The sequence below is a fragment of the Perognathus longimembris genome, chromosome 14, assembly GCF_023159225.1.
Source record: "Perognathus longimembris pacificus isolate PPM17 chromosome 14, ASM2315922v1, whole genome shotgun sequence".
In the NCBI taxonomy this organism is placed as follows: domain Eukaryota; kingdom Metazoa; phylum Chordata; class Mammalia; order Rodentia; family Heteromyidae; genus Perognathus; species Perognathus longimembris.
In genome coordinates this window covers 43,877,191-43,897,426 of record NC_063174.1, presented here as the reverse complement: position 1 = coordinate 43,897,426, position 20,236 = coordinate 43,877,191, and the positions used below count along the sequence as shown (strand labels likewise).

Below are 20,236 nucleotides of genomic sequence, written 5' to 3'. Positions count from 1 at the left end.
CAGTCATTCAGATTTGTATTTCTCGTTCAGGTCTGTTCCCTCATACTCCTGGCAAACAATAATTCATGTTCTCCATCTTGTATATCCTGAATAGGTGACTCGTCTACTTTAATATAAAAATGAAAGAAAGCTGTCACTCCACATGCCTTTTTTTTGTTTCCATAAGAAATCTTTATGTGAATGTCTCAGTGTGTTCAGAGTTCTTAATTCCTTCCCATAACTTCACCTTTCTGTTAGTTGTCTTTCACCCGTCCTCTTCCAATGGATCCTTTCTGTCAGGCCTGAAGGTCTGACACAGTGACAACCAGCAGTGTTTGCTGGGCAACTGACGCCAGTTTCATTGTGTAACAAAAAACTTCCTGAAGTCAGTGAGGGCTGGGATTGTATCTTAGTGGTTGAGTGCTTATTTAACATGTGCAAAGCCCTAGATTCAGCCTGATCCCCAAGATTTTTAAGAAAATTGCAACAACCAAGATCTCAGTGAGGATACATAAAGAATGTATCATCCATTCATGCAAAAGAAAAAGTCCTTATAGATGCAAGTCATAATACTGGAAATTTACTCTGTGCCATAGAGACCTTCACTTTACTCTGGCTGCCTTTGGGTATATCCCTCCTTTGGGGGTTACCATTCCTTTTTACTGGTATATGGTACCTCCTTGCTCCTATTAGTAAATCATCATTTTAGGACAGCTTTTATTTAACATTGTCAGGTAGCATTTGACAATATAGCTTTAGCTCATTTTGTATTATATTTCAAGACTGGAAATTTTGAGTTTTGTTTGATTTATAGAGACTATCTGGAAGTTCTCTCCCCCTCTCTCTATAAAAACCATCTATATTGCTCGTTAGCTTCCATTGAAAGAGTAGATTGTAAAAAGTGAACAGCATTATTTTTTATTCCAGTATTTTTTTAACCAAATAAGGTCTCTTAAGGCATTGTTTCTGTGTCCATTAGTAGCTTTACATATTTGGCTGTAATGCATCCACAAGAACTACCTAAAACTGATAATTTAGAGAAATCTCACTCTCAGTTTCCTAACAACTGTAAGTGGATGGCTTAATACATGAAAATTTGGGAGCATTAAATAATTCACCTTGAACTGAGTGCCTATTACATACCATTGGCATTTTGAGGAGGATACTTTTTAGTGGCTCAGGGTTTTCTTTTTTTTTTTTGCCAGTCCTGGGCCTTGGACTCAGGGCCTGAGCACTGTCCCTGGCTTCTTTTTGCTCAAGGCTAGCACTCTGCCACTCGAGCCACAGCGCCACTTCTGGCCGTTTTCTGTATATGTGGTGCTGGGGAGTTGAACCCAGGGCCTCATATATACGAGGCAAGCACTCTTGCCACTAGGCCATATCCCCAGCCCTGGCTCAGGGTTTTCTTGAGCATTATACAAGGTTTAACCAGTTGCCTTGACCATTATAGAATATTTCACCTAGCTGGTATGTCCTGTCAAGTGCTAGTTGTGTTCCTATCCAAGCCGTACCCTTACATTCACAAGTACATCTACAGAGGCTCCTGGAGGGGAGCGGGAAGTGGCAGTGATGCCTTTTGACTACTATTGATTTTCTAAATTGACTACTGACTATAAAATTTAATTTTAAAAATTCAGTGTCATTTAAGACTGGTATGCAAAATCCTTGTCAAAGTAAAGAGGTCTGGTTGATTCTTAAAATGCATACTAAAGTTTATAAATTCCTACTTCATCCTAGAGGAATCTGATATTCTTTAGAGAATATTAATAGTGAAAGGGCAAGAATGGAAATACTAACGACTGTACATGTAAAGTGCAATTCTTTACAAAGAAAATCATCTGGTTTTACTGCTTTATCTTGATCACAGAACTCATTTATACTCCTCCTTTAAGAAGTATAAAAAGATACCTTTCAAGGGTATCTTTTAATTTTTAGATAAATCTCTCCAGCCCCATTGCCTTTTAGGATATCCTGAGTTTCTTAAAACATTTGGTTTTCGTGACTAAAAATTTTTGATTTTAGGGGCTGGGGATATGGCCTAGTGGCAAAGAGTGCTCGCCTCATATACATGAAGCCCTGGGTTCAATTCCCCAGCACCACATATACAGAAAACAGCCAGAAGTGGTGCTGTGGCTCAAGTGGCAGAGTGCTAGCCTTGAGCAAAAAGAAGCCAGGGACAGTGCTCAGGCCCTGAGTCCAAGCCCCAGGACTGGCAAAAAAAAAGTAAATAAATAAACAAAGTTAACAATATTTTAAATTTTTTTTTCGATTTTAGGGCTGGGAATATGGCCTAGTGGCAAGAGTGCTTGCCTCATATACATGAAGCCCTGGGTTTGATTCCCCAGAACCACATTTATAGAAAATGGCCAGAAGTGGCGCTGTGGCTCAAGTGGCAGAGTGCTAGCCTTGAGCAAAAAGAAGCCAGGGACAGTGCTGAGTCCAAGCCTCAGGACTGGCAAAAAAAAAAAAACAATAAATAGATTTTATACTTAATTACCACAGAGGAATTTTGCTCTTCAGATGTCCTTCACTATGCCTTGTGATGTTCTAGAATCTTACTGATGCTCATTTAAAGGGTTATTAACTTTGGAATACTCAAATAAGAAACAGGAACTGGCTCTTGTATGCTAAATTAGTATTGAGATTTTATGTTGAACATGTATGACTACTGGGGAACTGTTTATTTCATTTATTTAGAGTCTCTTCCTATAATGATTGCTATATAAAAGTGATTAACTGTCCCTAATCTTGGTATTATCTTCTACAGTGTTACATAATTTCTGGTTTCTGTTGGTGTCAATATTTCTATCCTGCAAATGAGTAAAACTTTTGAGGTCACGTACTAGGTATATGATCCTAATGTACTCAGCCTCACTCTTCTCACTAGATTGAGCTCTAGGATCCCTCCCACAATGAACAGTCTTAATGATGGTGACACTAGTAGCTCACATAGCAGGTGGTGAGTGCTAAATTTATACTTTATTACCATGTCCTTCTTCTTACTCTATAGGACAACAAATTCGAGGCTTCAGTTTGTAGCTATAAGGCAGGCTGTTGTTGTTTGTTTGTTTGTTTTTCCAGGAAAATAGCTTATATTGAAGTTTAGGAGCCCAGCACAATGGCATACAGCCTGTAGTCCTAAACTCTTTAGGAGGTTGAGGCAGGAAGATTCCTTGTGCCCAAGTCCAGAGCCAAACATAATAAAACTCTCTCTCCTTTTTTTTTTTTTTTTGTGGAGGGGCATTGGGGGGAGGAGAAATACTATGGTTTGAATTCAAGGCTTCACACTTGCTAGTTGGTTGGGTGTTGTGCGATTTGAGCCAGTCCTTAATGAGCCCCTTTTTATTGTGGTTATTTTTTGAGATAGGGTCTTGTTTTTTACCAAGGCTTACTTACTTGGACCACAATTCTCCGATTTATTTTTGCTGATATAGCTGGAATGACAGGTATGCTCACCATCTCCAGCTTTTTCTGATGAGATAAGGGTCTTGAGAACTTTTACCTGGGCTAGCCTAGAAATATGAGCCACTGGCATATAGCTTTTTCTTTTAATAAGTACTTTAACATGTAATAGTACATCTCTTTAAGCTTTCTTATTTTATACAACCCCCCCCAAAAAAAATAAATAAATAACTCAGCACTGGTGGCTCATTCCTGTAATCCTAGACTCAGGAGGCTGAGATCTGAGGGTTGTGGTTTGATGCCAGTCTGGGCAGGAAAGCATATGATACCTTTATCTCCAGTTAACCACCTAAAAGCCAGAACTAGAGGTGTGGTTCAAGAAGTAGAGTACTGGCCTTGAGCAAACAAGCTCAGGTTCTGAGTTCAAGCCCTAGAAGCAACACACACAAAAAAGAACTTGAATAACTGGAAATAACACTCTATCAAGTCTTAGATTGGGGGTGGGGGGGTATATGTTCAAGGAACAGAAGAGCTTTCATAACTGAAGCATAATGAGAGAAAGGGTAGAGATGGCAGCCGTAGGCAGAGCCACCTCAGCCAGGAGTAATCCAGAAAGTGTCTTTCATTTCTTTGTTTAAGGTAGGAAATTAGGTCTGGTGCACACATTTCCTTTAAATTGTTTAAGGTTTTTTTGGCTGTACTACGGATTGAACTCAGGACCTCATGCTTGCCAGCCAGGCCCTGTACCTCTTAAGCTATTCCACATGCCCATTTACTTGTGTTGTTTATTTTCTAAATAGATCTCACTTTATGCCCAGACTGGCCTAGACTATGATGCTTCCCTTCATAGTTTGAGATGATGGATATTGCACCACTGTGCCCAGCCATTGGTCAAAACAAGAGTGTCACTTTTTTTGGGTGGGGAGGGGGCAAGGGGCCAAACTGGCCTCAAGCTTCAATCCCCTGATCTCTGTCTCCCAAGGAACTAGGACTGCAGGCTTGAGCCACCTCACCCAGCTCCTTTAAACTGTTTTAAGGAATGCCACGTGGTAGAATGCAATTGTAATATAGGACTTCAACTTAGAGTAGTTAACAGTTGTCTTCTATAGAGGTTTTTTTAAGTGACTGCAAGTACCTAAGAATTTTTCTTTCATATTCATATGTTTCCTTTTTCTGTGTACATGTCAAAAACTTTCTAACAAATATTAAAGTTTAGAGTACTTAAATTTAAAATTTCTGGTATCTTGTTTATTTTAATTAAATTTTTCCATGTAAGTTTTAGCTATTGTTGATTAAATGGATATAAACTAAAAATACTCTTATTTGTGAGGGACCAATCACATAAGTATCAGCCTGAAATAAACTATGTTGCACTTAGTGGAACTCATAGAAATCCTTACTTGTGGAGTATAGATTAAGTTATGTATATGCAGTGTATTTTGTTTTCCATTTTTTTGTCTTCTCATGGAAGAAAGTGTTCTGAGTTCTTTAACTTTGGCACATATTCATTTTCTTAGTGTGAATAGAATTGATTCCAGAAAAGAGAAACATATAAATAGGATGAGGTCAATGAAATTTCCTAGGCCCAGTGAATTTGGAAATTATTTGGTAACCTGACTTAAATTTTGATGAGTTTTTAATCCAAGATAATGGTGCTGGAAGCAATTTATATAATCATTAATTTCAAGTCCTAGTGAGCCTCAAAAATAGAGATCACTGATGCATAAGATTTTGTTGGCACAATTTATTTGGATACTGACTTGATTAGAAAGTCTCATCATTTAAATGCATGGGGGTCAAGGGAAAATTATTAACTTACAACCAGAGCAGCAATTTGTATATATTTTAAGCTTCCTTGACTTTAAAATCTTAAGAAACAAAACTAAGTGTCCTAAATTTATAAGAGTACCGAGGGGACTTGTTGACATGTAAAATGACTTAATGAGGTTGCTTCTTTTCATTCTGTGCTTTCTTAAGCCTGCTTATGTTTGAACATTTTAGGTCATTTATAGCAAATATACTGATCTGGTTCCAAAAGAGGTCATGAATGCAGATGATCCAGACTTGCAAAGACCCGATGAAGAAGCTATTAAAGAGGTAACTGGAAATTGACATATATCATTATTTTAGGTGACTTTTACAGCCTTATTAACTTCCAAACCACTGAATGTGATGTTTCTGATTTCAGATAACAGAAAAGACAAGAGTAGCCTTAGAGAAGTCTGTATCGCAGAAGGTTGCTGCAGCCATGCCAGTTCGAGCAGCTGATAAACTGGCTCCTGCTCAGTATATCCGGTATGAACTGTGCCTGAAAGTCTTAGTTTCATTTCAATCTTGCATTATCTTGAATAATGAGTTTTGAAGCTTACTGACCACCTTTGCAAACAGTTAAACGCAAAATTAGTTTGTAATTGCTACTTAAGACATTACCTATGGGTGACATGATAGTTTTGTTTTTAGAAATTAATGATTACCTACTGTTTATGATTCAAACTACAATTATTCCTTATACTTTTCTAATTATATATGATAGACATCTTTATACTAATAAATTTTGAAGGGCTTTGCTCAATTAAGCTTTGTGTCATTTACATATAAGTATTATATAGGGTTTCTGCCTTTATCCTTTTTGTTTTACAAATGCTAAACTATAAGTTGCCTGCTAGAATTATTGTAGATGATTTTTCCTCAAACAGACTTACAAAGTAGGCACTGTTCTCTACACTTCCTCTGTGAAACAGAACAATTACACCTTGTAGGTTTGAAAATGGATAAAGCTAGATTGCAAATTTACCACTTGGTGAATATACATAATTCCTGGTTTTCTTATCTCTTGTTCCTGAAATATAGTTTTCAAAGTATTTTGTAAAAGGATTTGCAAATGTTTTCTCTTAATATTCTAGTAGTAGGAAAGTTTCTACTGAAAGCTTGAACTAGTTACACATTTAGTTTTCTTCTGATTTCTTCAGATACACACCATCTCAACAAGGAGTGGCATTTAACTCTGGAGCTAAACAGAGGGTTATTCGGATGGTAGAAATGCAGAAAGATCCAATGGAGCCTCCAAGGTTCAAGTAAGTAGGTAACTTCATTAGAATGAACTACTGTTCTTTTCTTTTATTAAAAAAAAAAAAGTGGGGTTTTTGTGTTTATTTTGCTATTGGGGCTACAATTTTATTTATTTATTTATTTATTTATTTATTTATTTATTTATTTATTTATTGCCAGTCCTGGGGCTTGCACTCAGGGCCTGAGAACTGTCCCTGGCTTTTTTTGCTCAAGGCTAGCACTCTGCCACTTGAGCCACAGTGCCACTCCTGGCTGTTTTCTGTATATGTGGCGCTGGGGAACTGAACCCAGTGCTTCATGTGTATGAGGCAAACACTCTTTGCCACTAGGCCATATCCCCAGCCCCTGAACTACTGTTCTTAAGATACTGCAGAACAGTGTCCTACATCAACAGATGAAGGAATACACAAATTTAGCACACCAGTAATGGAATATTATCGAGCAATAAAAGAAATAAGCTGTTAACACAAGAGCATAGATGAAGCTCAAAACAGTTTATGCTATGTGAAAGAAACCAAGCAAAACAAGTATGATGCTATTTTTTTATGAACATGCAAACTAATCCATAGTAATAAAAGATCACAGATGCTGGGTGCTGGTGACTCATGCCTGTAATCCTAGCTACTCAGGGGGCTGACATCTGAGGATTGTGGTTCAAAGCCAGCCCAGGCAGGAAAGTCCATGAGATTCTTACCTCCAATTAGCCACTAAAAACCTCCAATTAGCCACCAGAAAACAGAAAGTGGCACTGTGGCCCAAAGTGAAGAGCCCAGGGACAGCACCTAGACCCAGAGTTCAAGCCCCATGACCAACAGCAACAACAAAAAGATCACTGGTTGCTTATGGGGAAGGAAGTAGCAACGAAGAAGGAAGGGACTTGTAGAAAATTTGGGATGTTACACATATTCACTATCCTGTTTGTGATGATCTAACAGGCATATATTTATGTTTAATCAAGCGGTACACTTTATATATAGTTGATTTTGTGTCTTTTATCTCTAAGCCTTATAATTGTTGCTCTTTGTAGTAGTAATAATGTGGTAAAGTAAATAATGGTGACAGGGTTGGCCATGTTTTATTAGTCACTGAAACCAAGTGATAGCTATACCTTTTGTTATACCAAAAGGTGAAAAGGTACTTTGGTTTATTCTTTCAGGATCAATAAGAAAATTCCCCGGGGACCACCTTCTCCTCCTGCACCTGTCATGCATTCTCCAAGTCGAAAGGTATTCTTTGTTACAGCCCCATCTTTTTTCCTTTTTACTTGTGATTATTAATTTTATAAATAACTTCTGTGCCTACAGATACAAGTCACCACTCTGGTTACAGCTTTCTTTCTAAATTTATTTTTCAAGATCAAATAGGTATCTAGTCACAAAGTAATCCTGTACCTCGTATCCAATATGAAGTAATATGTGTGAGATGTTACCTCTGAGTTTAGCATTAATACTTTAACTCTGATTTTTTTTATTATTGTCAAAATTATGTACAGAGGGGTTACAGTTTCATACATAAGGCAGTGAGTACATTTCTTATCAAATTTGTTACCTCCTCCCTCATTTTTCTCCCACCTTTCCCCTTCTCCCCTCTATAACTAATGAATGAACAAGATGTGGTTTGCATACAAGGTATTATTGTTGCAGATAATGAGTACATGAGTTCATTGTGTCTCTGAATGATAACCTGGCTTTTTACCAAAAAGAACAACTTTTCTTCTGAAAGAATTCATACTTAAGATGTGGGAAAATACTAGTGAGCATTTATAAGTGTCAAAAATAATTTCTGAAGCTGTACACCAGTTAGCTCATGCCTGTTACACTTGGTACTGTGGAGGCTAAAATCTGGAGATTGCAGTCCAAAGCCAGCCTGGGTAGGCAAGACCATGAGACTCTTAACCTCCATTTAACCAGCAAAAAGCTGGAAGTAGAGCTGTGGCTCATGTAGTAGAATGCCAGCGGTGGGTGAAAACAAAACAAGCAAGAGTGAGAAGACCTGAATTCAAGCCCTAGTACTGACAAAGTATAACTATTCCTGGATATTTTCTCATTTTTTTACATTAGTCTAAGTTATTATTAGAATTCATAATACAATGACATATATAATGCTACCAAACAAATGAAATTTCACATTTTGACACACTTTTCCATATGTCAGTATAAATGGAGCAGTCTTTAACAAGAAAGATTGTACTTGGGTTTTTAGCTTAACTGTAAATCTAAAAATATCTTTCATTGTTTTCTTAACTCAGATGACTGTAAAAGAACAACAGGAGTGGAAGATTCCTCCTTGTATTTCCAACTGGAAAAATGCAAAGGTAATTAAGTTATGATAAAATAAGTCCTTTTATAATTGTCTAGGAAACATTCAGAAAGACGTAAATAAGTCCTGGGGAAACTTTAGTTGGAATCCTAGCACCTCACTTAGTTGAATGTTTCCACAAAGAAATGCCAGGGGCTGAGGGTGGAGTACAGTGGCAAAGCTCATGTTTAGAATGTTAAAACCTCAGGTTTGATCCCTAGCACTACCAGAAAAAACAAAGACAAGCTGGATGCCAGTAGCTCATATCTGCAATCCTAGCTACTTGGAAGGTTGAGCCTGGAAGGTTCACACTATGAGGCCAGCCCAGGCCAAAAAGTGTGTGAGACCCCATTCTCAACCTATATCTGAGTCTAGTGGTTCACACCTATCATCCTAACTGTGACAGAAAGCCTAAAATAGGCAGATTACAGTCCAGATTTATTCCCAAGCAAGAAGCAAAACTATTTCAAACAACCAACAGAATAAAAGGGCTGGGGATGTGGCTCAGCAGTATAGCTCCTGTCTAGTAAATGTGAATCCCTGTGTAAGTGTATCTACAAACTCCAGTACCCTACACCCCAAAAAAGACAAATATATGTGACTTTTTAAAAGTATAATAGAAATGTTAGTATATTAGGCATATCCATAACATGTAAATTCCTTATGTACTATAACTTACCAGAAGCACACAGAAAAATAATAAACATAAGTGTGCCATATTAGTTAGAGATAGTATTCTCCATAAAAATCAAATTTATATCCAGAAATTATTTCAATGATTAAATGAGTCTCAGCATATGAGAAAATGATAGTATATGCTTAGATATTTTCAGTATTCTAATTTTCAACTGTTCATCCCTGTGACATTGTAGCCTAAAGTTATTTACACCCTACAAATTGCCTATGTGTATACCTGTAATCCCAGCACTTGGGAGGCTGAAGCAGGAGGATGGCAAATTCAAAGACCCAATATGGCTTGTATACCAAGTTCCAGTCCAAGCTGACTAAGTAGTGACATTCCTGTCTCAAACTAAATAAATATGTATGTGTGTATGTACAACATACATATACATCATATGTGCATCTACTAATCACTAGACTTACTAAGAGTCATTAGGAGTCTATATAATGAGATGTATTTCTTAGTTACTATATTCCCCAGAGCATATTTCTAATTTTTGATTGGTAAAGAGGCCCCTTTACCGAAGATATACTATAAATTGCTCCTGAAGTTAGTTATCCTACTAGCAAAAGGATGTTGGCTGGCTGAATGTTGGGGTGTGTGTATGCACACATACAACTATGTGTATGCGTATATAATGAATGTAACATACATGTATATACATATGTAACCACATAGTTACATAGTCAATCACACATAGGTGTTTATGTAACACCGGGGTCTTTTGTTTGGGGGATTCTCTTAGTTATTTTTCTTTGTTTTAAAACAGACATATACCACCATGCAAGACTAACACATTATTTTATTAGGAGGCCATGAACTTGAGATACTAGTCAGAAATCAGGAAAAATAAAGCTTAGCCTTAAAGTTACATACATGTTCAAGCATAGTCCTTAAGTTATTAAAATTAAATGTGAACGTAGAATCTCAGTTGTTTATCAAACTTAGACCTGGCTTTTGCCACTTACCAAAACGTACAAGAATCTAACAAGTCATTAAGACAGTATACCAGATTAAAACTAGATACTGAGATTATAGTGGTTTGTCCATGACTGTTATTTTACTTGAGACACACTTCTTTGGCTATTAGACAGTGATTTCCTTCTACTATAACCCATAATTAGCAACATGAGAATCTTTTTATGAAGGTTGGGCTATGGAGTTTTTGTGGATTAAATCCTGTTCACTCACCTACAAGCTGTATGACCTTAAAGACACTGCCTACACTCTACCTTGCTATTTTCATCTGTGAAATGGAAACAATAATATTACCAGCTTTATAGAATTAATAAGATCATAGATGTGCGCAGTCCTGCATACAGAGCACTGGTTAGTTGCTTCTGTTTTGAATGATTATGAAAAAAGTTTAAAATTCCAAGTGCATCTGGCCACTGATGACTAATCCTAGCTACTTAAGAGAGTGAGATCTGAGGGTCGAAGTTCAGAACCAGCCTGGGCAGGAAAGTTCATGAGACTCCAATTAACCACCAGAAAACTGGAAGTGGAGCTGTGGCTCAAAGTAGTAGTAGCTCTAGCCTTGAGTAAAAAGAGCTCAGGGACAGCCCTCAGGCCCTGAGTTCAAGCCCCACAACTGACTACCCCCCCCCCAAAAAAAAAAAAAAGAAATGTCAAGTGGTTCTTAAAATGAGCCATTTTAAGTTGATTTAAAATAATTATTGTAGCTCAGCTGTGCACTTTGCTAATATTTCCTCTTTGCTCTTACCCTAGGGTTATACAATTCCATTAGACAAGCGTCTGGCTGCTGATGGAAGAGGACTTCAGACAGTACACATAAATGAAAATTTTGCCAAACTGGCAGAAGCTCTCTATATTGCTGATCGGAAGGTTGGTCTGTGGTCTTGATCAATGTTCTTGATAATTTGTAATTCCATTCTTGTTTACTTAAGTTTACTGTTAACTTAGGTGAGTACTGAGTATCTAGGGAGACTGTAACTTGTGGTATGTGTACTACTAAAGACTGAAGGTACTAGTGTGAGCTGTGTACATGGTCCTAGCCTTTGTATTTGTACACATCCCCTCCCTGTACCATACATGTATATGTCAGAATAATGTTTCCCCAGGCTGCTTCAATTTTGTGAAGATTGCTAAATACTGTTCTACGTTTCATAAGTATCTTCTATTTTAGGTGTACATTTGCACAAAGAAGGGTAAATAACCATTCTTATTGAGTGCTGCATTAAAAGTCATTTATGGTATCAGTTACTAATATATATGGTAGTTATATGGTATTATATGCTATTAGTATGTGATCTTCAAGCTCACATGACATGTGTTTAGAACATAAAAAAGTACCATCTTCTGTATCACAGTGCCCTCATAAAAATCCATCTCAAATGCACACTAAGATTTTAAATGGCAGTGTTTATTTAGACAGAATTTATTTTGTAGCAAAACAGTTTTTTAAGTTGGGCTAACCACAGTTTCAATCCTAAACATTCCCCAAGTTAAAAAGCTACTGTTATAAAAATTTCTAGGTATGGGGCTGGGAATATGGCCTAGTGGCAAGAGTGCTTGCCTCGTATACATGAAACCCTGAGTTCTATTCCCCAGCACCACATATATAGAAAATGGCCAGAACTGGCACTGTGGCTCAAGTGAAAGAGTGCTAGCCTTGAGCAAAAAGAAGCCAGGGACAGTGCTCAGGCCCTGAGTCCGCCCAGGACTGGCAAAAAAAAAAAAAAAAATTCTAGGCAGGATACCTTAATCTTTTTTTTTTTTTTTTTTTTTTTTTTTTTTGCTAGTCCTGGGCCTTGGACTCAGCGCCTGAGCACTGTCCCTGGCTTCTTTTTGCTCAAGGCTAGCACTCTGCCACTTGAGTCACGGTGCCACTTCTGGCCATTTTCTGTATATGTGGTGCTGGGGAATCGAACCCAGGGCTTCAAGTATACGAGGCAAGCGCTCTTGCCACTAGGCCATATCCCCAGCCCACCTTAATCTTAATCAGCAATAACAAGTATGAATTCTTTTTCTTTGCTTTTGCAAGCTAGACTTTAGCCAGGTAGCTTCATGATCACTGCACTTACTTAACCCATGGTATGTCCTGCTTAACACTACACTTTACTAATAAACAGGCTCGAGAGGCTGTAGAAACACGTGCCCAAGTGGAAAGAAAGATGGCTCAGAAAGAAAAAGAGAAACATGAAGAGAAACTTAGAGAGATGGCCCAAAAAGCCAGAGAGAGGAGAGCGGGGATCAAAACCCATGTGGAAAAAGGTATGGCATCATCTCATTTCATTTATTTATTTATACATTTATTTACATGTCTAAATACTTATTCCTTTATTAGAAAATGTTCAGTACCCACTATATTGGGTAAGGTGTATATATTGCCAAAGAAAACAACCCCCAAACTTCAGAGCCTTAAAAAAATGTAAACGTATTTTGTTTTCATGTGACAGTATAGCACAGGTCATGAAGAAGGCATTGCTCCTTGCAGTGATGCAGATTCCTTCTGTCATGTGGTTTTCCCTCCTTAGGTCTTGATTCCGCCGGTGCATTACTTACTGATGCTCCTTGCTGTCCTGTTTTGTGGTGCCTCTAGTGCTATTCAGTATCTGCATCTTGTGGTTGCAGAGGTTTCAATCCATCACACTTGACTCCCTTGCCTTGGATCTGTGGCAGATCTGTGGCAGCACTGTGCATCAAGGCAGGAGCATGTGATGGGAGAGATTACTCCCCTCATGGGGCAGGGAAGCATGGGGCAGGGAAGCAAAGAGAGATGTATCTGATTTTAGAAAATCTCTCTGTTTAGTTTTTGCTTGTTTTTTACTGCATATAAAAGTCATTCAGTACATACAAAGAAAATGTAGATATTTCAGAATTGTAGAAATGAAGTGTAATCTCTTCTTGTTTAAGCTGAAGCAATAGAAAATAAACATGTTTTTAAGGTGGGTCTTTAATATGGGGCTATGCTAGAAATTCCAAATGTTCTAAACAGTATATAGTATATGTGTGTGTGTGTGTGTGTGTATGTATGTTCTCTATCCTTATGAACCATATTTACAGACTAGACCAAAAATATATTGAAAATAATGGGGGAGAGGGTGAATTGTCAGGATTGTATGAATATTTTCCCCGAAATTTTCATTCTCTAAGTCCTTACATAGCTTTTATGTGGTGTTATATTGTTGTGTATTATAAGTGTAGATTAATGCAAATGCTCCATCTTATATGAAGTACTTTTTTTTTTTTTTTTTTGGCCAGTCCTGGGCCTTGGACTCAGGGCCTGAGCACTGTCCTTGGCTTCTTCCCGCTCAAGGCTAGCACTCTGCCACTTGAGCCACAGCGCCGCTTCTGGCCGTTTTCTGTATATGTGGTGCTGGGGAATCGAACCTAGGGCCTCGTGTATCCGAGGCAGGCACTCTTGCCACTAGGCTATATCCCCAGCCCTTATATGAAGTACTTTAACATCATGGATTCAGGTATCTGCAGGTGGAATGAGGAAGCCAGAACCAATCCCTAGTGGATATGGAGAAACCACTATACTTTTAAAGTCACATTAATTATTACTCAAATAACAGCCTTGATTTGTTTGTATTTTAGGTTAAAATTTAGAAAGAGTAATGAGATCTCCAACTAAGTCAGTTTTCCCATCTGATAAAGAGTTTTTGTATCTTTTGGGCTAATATATTTCTAATTAAAACTGCCATTATGTTTTGGTCTGGCTTTATTTAGTGGTCTGCATGGTGTATTCAAGAAATTTTTGAGGAATGCTGCTTATTATATATAGACAATTATTCTTTCTTTAGTTCATACTGTGTGCTTAGTATTTAAAAAGGCTTTTCCTAGATAGATTTCACTATTAGAGCATAGGGAGGAGAATATAGCCAAATTGTAGTGAGTACAACAGACCAAAAATGTTAATTTATAGATGTGGTAGGACATGCATATAATCCTAGCACATGTGTTGAAGCAGGAAACTTCAAAGTTTGAGGCCAACCTTGGCTTCATACCAAGACCTTTCTCAGGAAAACAACAGCCGGGTTAGGGGAATCACACCTGTAATAATACTCAAGAGCCAGGTCTGAGGACAGCAGTTATGTTTTATTTTATTTTGCTTTTTTATTATTATAAAGGTGACATACAGAGGGGTTACTGTTTCATAAGTCAGGTCATGAGTACATTTCTTTTTGGACAATGTCATCTCTTCCTTTGCTGTCTCCCAGTTTTTCCCTCCTGTTCCCACCCACAAAGCCAGCCTGGGCAGGATAGTTCATGAACGCTTACCTCCACTTAATCAGCAAAAACCTGGAAGTGGAGCTGTGGAAGTGAGGTTAGATAGCACAGATAGACATAAATATAATAATAGAGATCAAGATGCAGCTAACCCCTGAGGTCCACAATTGAAAGTTTTTTTCAGTCAGTAGAATCTTGCAAAATATAAAACCCTGTTCTTTTATCCTGCCATTTTATTGTGAAAACTTTAAAATACACAGAAAACTTGAAAGCATTGTCTAGTGAACATCTCTATCCTCCCACCTAGATTTTGCAGTTAATGTTTTAAAAATACTTAGCATCTCTGTCCATCTCACTCCAGCTTAGTGCTTTAATGAATTTTGTGTAAGTTGAAGCCAGCAGTAGCACTAAGAACTTCAGCTGAGTGCATGATTCTACAGTCCACATCCAAAATTTAGGTATTTCTTGGATTTAAATTAATTACAAGTAAGGTTACCAAGGCTAAATTTGACCACCGGGAAATACATGAAGCCAAATGTGTTGGGCACTTCTGTAATCCCTGGATTTGAGGAGCTAAGGCAGGAGAATCATAAATTTGGGGCCAGCCAGGGTACATAGTGAGACCCTGTCTTAAAAAGAAAGGTGCATACAATTTTCTGTTTCACATTAAAGAATGTTGGCACATTCAGAATATTAACAGATAATACAGTGATGAAGTGATTTCCCCCTTTGTCCACACAGAGGATGGGGAGGCACGTGAGAGGGATGAGATCCGGCATGATAGGCGGAAAGAGAGACAACATGACCGCAATCTGTCCAGGGCAGCTCCTGATAAGAGGTAGGTGCTACTTGATATAAACACTTTTAGAGTAGTGTTTGTCCACTATTAACAGTTTCATTTTGTGTTGTTGTTTTTTCCCTCTTTACTCTTTAGCTTGGTAACTTAACTATTTTGGTATTCTCAAGTATTTTGTCTTAGGAGATGCGACTTCTTGCAAATAAACTTTTCTTTCATCACTTTATATATTGTAAGTTGGAATTGAGAATGATGGGGGTTATGGAAAAGGGAATCAAGAACATGTTTGTGAGAAAGGAGTAGTGAATGAAACTGTTCTGATGTGTCATTTTCTGCTTCCAGCAGTGAGACAAACAATCATGTTTCACATGCCTTTACACAAGAAATACGCTGTCATACATTTATTCACATCCCTTTATATGCAGAGTAGTAGGCCTAACTAAATGGAGTGGACTAGCTTTCTAAGAAATAAGATTCAGCCTTCTCATGAGCAGTTTAATTTGAAATTCAGAGGGGCAGTGTCATGTAAAATAATTAGTGGAAATTTCCAAGAACTCATATATACATAGTGATATAAAACAAACTGGATGCACATATGAGGACAAAATAGGAATTGGGGAAGAGTGACTCACTGAAGTCTGAGGACTGCAGTGGCCCAGAAGTTGAGGAAATACTGTAGTATGAAGGTAGAATTCTGAGTGAAGATTAAATGCAATTGGAATTTGTTTTCTTTCCAAATAAATATTTTCTATATTCTGATCATCCTAGAAGCTGATAAAAGTTATTAAACCATACCTGCTGATTTAATTGGTACATTTTATATCCCTGGATAAGTATAGTCAAAAGGAAGCAGAGAAGCAGGGCAGAGTTGTGAGCAAATCTACAATATTGAAGAGGAATGAAGTGTGAAAGTGTTCCATTAATGACACTTTTATAAAATTCAAAATATGACCTCATAAATAAATTGGGCCCTTAAAACTGGCGAGTTTATCAAGCATAGTAACACCTGTAATAGTAACTTAGAAAGTTAAGAGAATCAAGAAGTCAAGGCCAGCTTGATACTTGATAAGAGAAAAGCTCTAAATAAGTGACTCGTATAAAAATCAGATTGTCTATGGAAATTAAGATCTGAGTTTCCAGTAAAATAAATGATGGCAGTTATTAGGTTTCATTAGGATGTAGATTTCATTTCTACTAAACCATCAGGAATTAATCTGAATGTCTAATACAAACACTGACTTGATTTCCTCAAAATTCTAGTAGTATAAAATTACTAAATATAGTTAGGTAAGAGCTGATTGTGATTTATAAAGAATGAGTTACATCATGCACCAGTCTTCATCCACTTCCACAACCCTCTGAACCCTCCAGGATAATGGCATGGTTATAAGGTAATTGCTTGTATTAAAGAAAGTCATGTCAAGAACCAATTTCATAGGTGTTGTTTTACACTACCAGGAAGTCCTAATTGTAAAATTACCTTCTCTAATTGTGCATCTGAAAATGCTGGAGAGCTTCCACCTGATTATACATTATCAGGGGATATAAGTTCACAGACATAAGTATGACATATTCATTTTCTTTGCTTCTGAGATTTAAATTTAATATATTCAACTTAATGATACTGTATTTCAAACAGATCAAAACTGCAGAGAAATGAAAATCGAGATATCAGTGAAGTGATTGCTCTCGGTGTACCCAATCCTCGAACCTCAAATGAAGTTCAGTATGACCAAAGGCTCTTCAACCAGTCCAAGGTACAGGAGTTGAGAAACAGCCTCTCTGTGTTTACAAGAATACCTGTCCTAATGGGAAAGGAAATTTGCATCTTAGATTCTGGCTAGCCAGTGACATAATAACGGATTGGAAACTGTATATTGTTAGATAAGATGAAACCTTTCTAGTTGTGACTTCTTACAGTTGGCTACAATGAAAGCACTAGAAGAAATTGAAATTAAGTGGTAGAACTTAGGTTTGGTGTAAAGATACACACCTTTGGTTTGAAGCAAGTGTTCTAGGAAAATACTTCAGGTTATATTTTGTGTTGATCTTTGGATTTTAATGCTATAAACATGAAAACATTGTATCTTTAAAAAATGAAGATTTAAACTGTGTTAGGGTTCTAGTACTGGTTGTTACTGACCAACTAGGACCCCTTGTTTTAATTTGCCTGCTGGTACTAACTATACATAATTCAGTAAGACCATAGATGTGAATTTAACCCTCAAGGAACTCATAACCATAATCTATAACCCATAAAATACACACAAAGAATATGTTGGAGTATTAATTCTACGAGAGTATAGAGGAAGAAACTTAACTATACTTTGAAAGTTTTAGGGAAAGTATCATTTGAGTAGGTGCTTCTAAATAGTTTGGTTATTGTTTGTGGGGTTTTTTCTTGGTGGAGTGAGGAGGTGTTTTTTGGGGCTTTACTTTATTTTTTGTGCAAGTCCTGGGGCTTGAGCTCAGGGCCTGGGTGCTGTCCTAAGCTTTTTGGCTCAGTGCTAACACTTTATGATTTGAATAACAGCGTGCGTGCGTGCGTGCGTGCGTGTGTGTGTGTGTGTGTGTGTGTGTGTTTAATTGGAGATAAGAGTCTCACAGACTTTCCAGCTTTGGTCTGGCTTTGAACCATGGACTTCAGATCTCAGCCTCCTAAGTTGCTAGGGTTACAGGCAATGAGCTACTAGTGCCAACTTATGATTTTTTTGGTTTTGGTTTTTGGCAGTATCAGAGTTTGAACTTTGGGTTTTGCTCTTGCTTATTTAGCTGGCACTTTGCTATTTGAGCCACATCTCTAGCTTTGCTTTTGGCTGGTTAATTGGAAATGGCCGTCTTGAAGACTTTACTTCTGGGTTGACCTTAAACTATGATCCTCCAGATACAAGTCTCCTGAGTAGCTGTGGCTACAGACATGAGCTACTGAGTGCCCAGCTTCAGAAGTTAAACAAGTAATTGATAGAATTAAGATGCAGTCTTTAAAATCTTGATTCCAAAACTTTTTCTTAACCATTATGCAGTAGCAACTCACTAGCCTGAGCCAAAGGACTTGGGGATGAAAATTCCACATATTTTCAAGACTGTTACCTGTTACAATATTAAGTACAAAGTACTTGTATTCTGATGAAAATCTTTGTTTCTTGTTGCCTTAAAATTTTTGTTGAAAGCCATATTATCTTCTGCCATAACATTGATATCTCAAGGGCATCAGAGAAATACTTTGCCATTCCATACAAACTGAAAGTTTCAGGTACCCGCTTATAGTAACATCCATCTGTTTTAATAACTGCCTTGTCAACATAGACAGACTTGTACTTTAAGCATCTGGGTAAGGACCTAAACATAAGTTTTTGTTGTTGTTGTGTTTTAAATCTTAGCTGGTTCCAGTGGCTCAGATCTATAATCCTAACTAATCAGGAGGCTGAGATCTGAGGATCTCTGTTTGAAGCCAGCCTGTGAGACCCTTATCTCTCATTAATAACAGAAAAAGCCACAGGTGGTGCTGTGGCTCTAGTAGAGGACTAGCCCTGAGCAAAAACCAGCTCAGGGACAGTGCCCAGGCAGAGTTTGAGCCCCAGGACCAGCATAAAAACAAACAAACCCTTGCTTTTTAATGAAGATATTTCTTAAAACTGTAGTTCAGATTTTTGGTGGTTTTTTGTTTATTTTGTTTTTGCCAGTCCTGGGGCTTGGACTCAGGGCCTGAGCGCTGTCCCTGGCTTCTTCCCGCTCAAGGCTAGCACCCTGCCACTTGAGCCACAGCACCACTTCTGGCCGTTTTCTGTATATGTGGTGCTGGGGAATTGAACCCAGGGCCTCATATATATGAGGCAAGCACTCTTGCCACTAGGCCATATCCCCAGCCCTGGCTTTTTTTTTTTTTTAATGGGAGTTATAAAGGAACAAGTGTTTATTCTTTCTTCATGAGTAATTAGATTCAGCTTTGGATAATAATGTAAACATTTATTTTATATCCATATTTCCACAGGGTATGGACAGTGGATTTGCAGGTGGGGAGGATGAAATTTACAATGTTTATGATCAAGCCTGGAGAGGAGGTAAAGACATGGCCCAGAGTATCTACAGGCCCAGTAAAAATCTGGATAAGGACATGTATGGTGATGACCTAGAAGCCAGAATAAAGACCAACAGGTACCAGGACACACAATCTTGCCTCAATATTCACACCAGTGAAACAAAAGTAGTTCATAGCCCTTTTGTCTTTTTCCCTAGGTTTGTTCCGGATAAAGAGTTTTCTGGTTCAGACCGTAGGCAGAGAGGACGAGAAGGACCAGTACAGTTTGAGGAAGATCCTTTTGGTTTGGACAAGTTTTTGGAAGAAGCTAAACAGCACGGTGGCTCTAAAAGACCCTCGGATAGCAGCCGACCCAAGGAACACGAGCATGAAGGCAAGAAGAGGAGGAAGGAGTAGATACTCCTCTCTTCCCATTCACTGAACTTTGTCCATAACCCTAATGATGCGAGTCATGGGGGTACACTTTATAAATGGTCAGGATAAAAACCAACTCTGGGTGCCAGATCCCAGTGCTTTTTATTATGAGAGATGGGGAGGAGGGTTGAAAATGCTACTTTGAATTACTTCACTTCCCTTTTTTAAAGAGTGGGCCGTTTGTGCTTCTCCCACCTTTTGGCACTTAGGGAACATTCCCACCCATCCCCCCAAGTCAAGACCACTTCCTTTTGTGTGACATTAGTAATCTGGGGGTACTATTTTGTGTAAGAATTACTGTTTATCAACGACGTTGCCCCAGTCACAATGAGGATGTTCACATTTTAGAAATGTGCTAGCA

General features: G+C 37.9%; 1 protein-coding gene and 1 long non-coding RNA gene across 2 annotated transcripts in view; one reads left to right on the top strand and one right to left on the bottom strand.

The window, feature by feature from the left end:
* Nucleotides 1–20,109, top strand: part of Snw1 (SNW domain containing 1) — a 31,811-nt gene extending 11,702 nt beyond the window's left edge. Inside the window, exons 4-14 of the mRNA XM_048361895.1 lie at nucleotides 5,383–5,478; nucleotides 5,570–5,676; nucleotides 6,351–6,455; nucleotides 7,607–7,676; nucleotides 8,699–8,764; nucleotides 11,159–11,275; nucleotides 12,523–12,664; nucleotides 15,368–15,464; nucleotides 17,062–17,179; nucleotides 19,414–19,577; nucleotides 19,659–20,109. Of these exons, the coding sequence (XP_048217852.1) occupies nucleotides 5,383–5,478; nucleotides 5,570–5,676; nucleotides 6,351–6,455; nucleotides 7,607–7,676; nucleotides 8,699–8,764; nucleotides 11,159–11,275; nucleotides 12,523–12,664; nucleotides 15,368–15,464; nucleotides 17,062–17,179; nucleotides 19,414–19,577; nucleotides 19,659–19,857 (1,281 nt within the window). The 3' untranslated portion in view covers nucleotides 19,858–20,109. The remainder of the gene's footprint in view (nucleotides 1–5,382; nucleotides 5,479–5,569; nucleotides 5,677–6,350; nucleotides 6,456–7,606; nucleotides 7,677–8,698; nucleotides 8,765–11,158; nucleotides 11,276–12,522; nucleotides 12,665–15,367; nucleotides 15,465–17,061; nucleotides 17,180–19,413; nucleotides 19,578–19,658) is intronic.
* Nucleotides 1,379–17,378, bottom strand: LOC125362938. Its single transcript, XR_007213157.1, has 3 exons — nucleotides 17,362–17,378; nucleotides 9,108–9,113; nucleotides 1,379–1,573 (listed from the first exon to the last, which is right to left on the bottom strand). It is a non-coding gene; the product is annotated as an uncharacterized LOC125362938 (long non-coding RNA).
* Nucleotides 20,110–20,236: the final 127 nt, after the last annotated feature.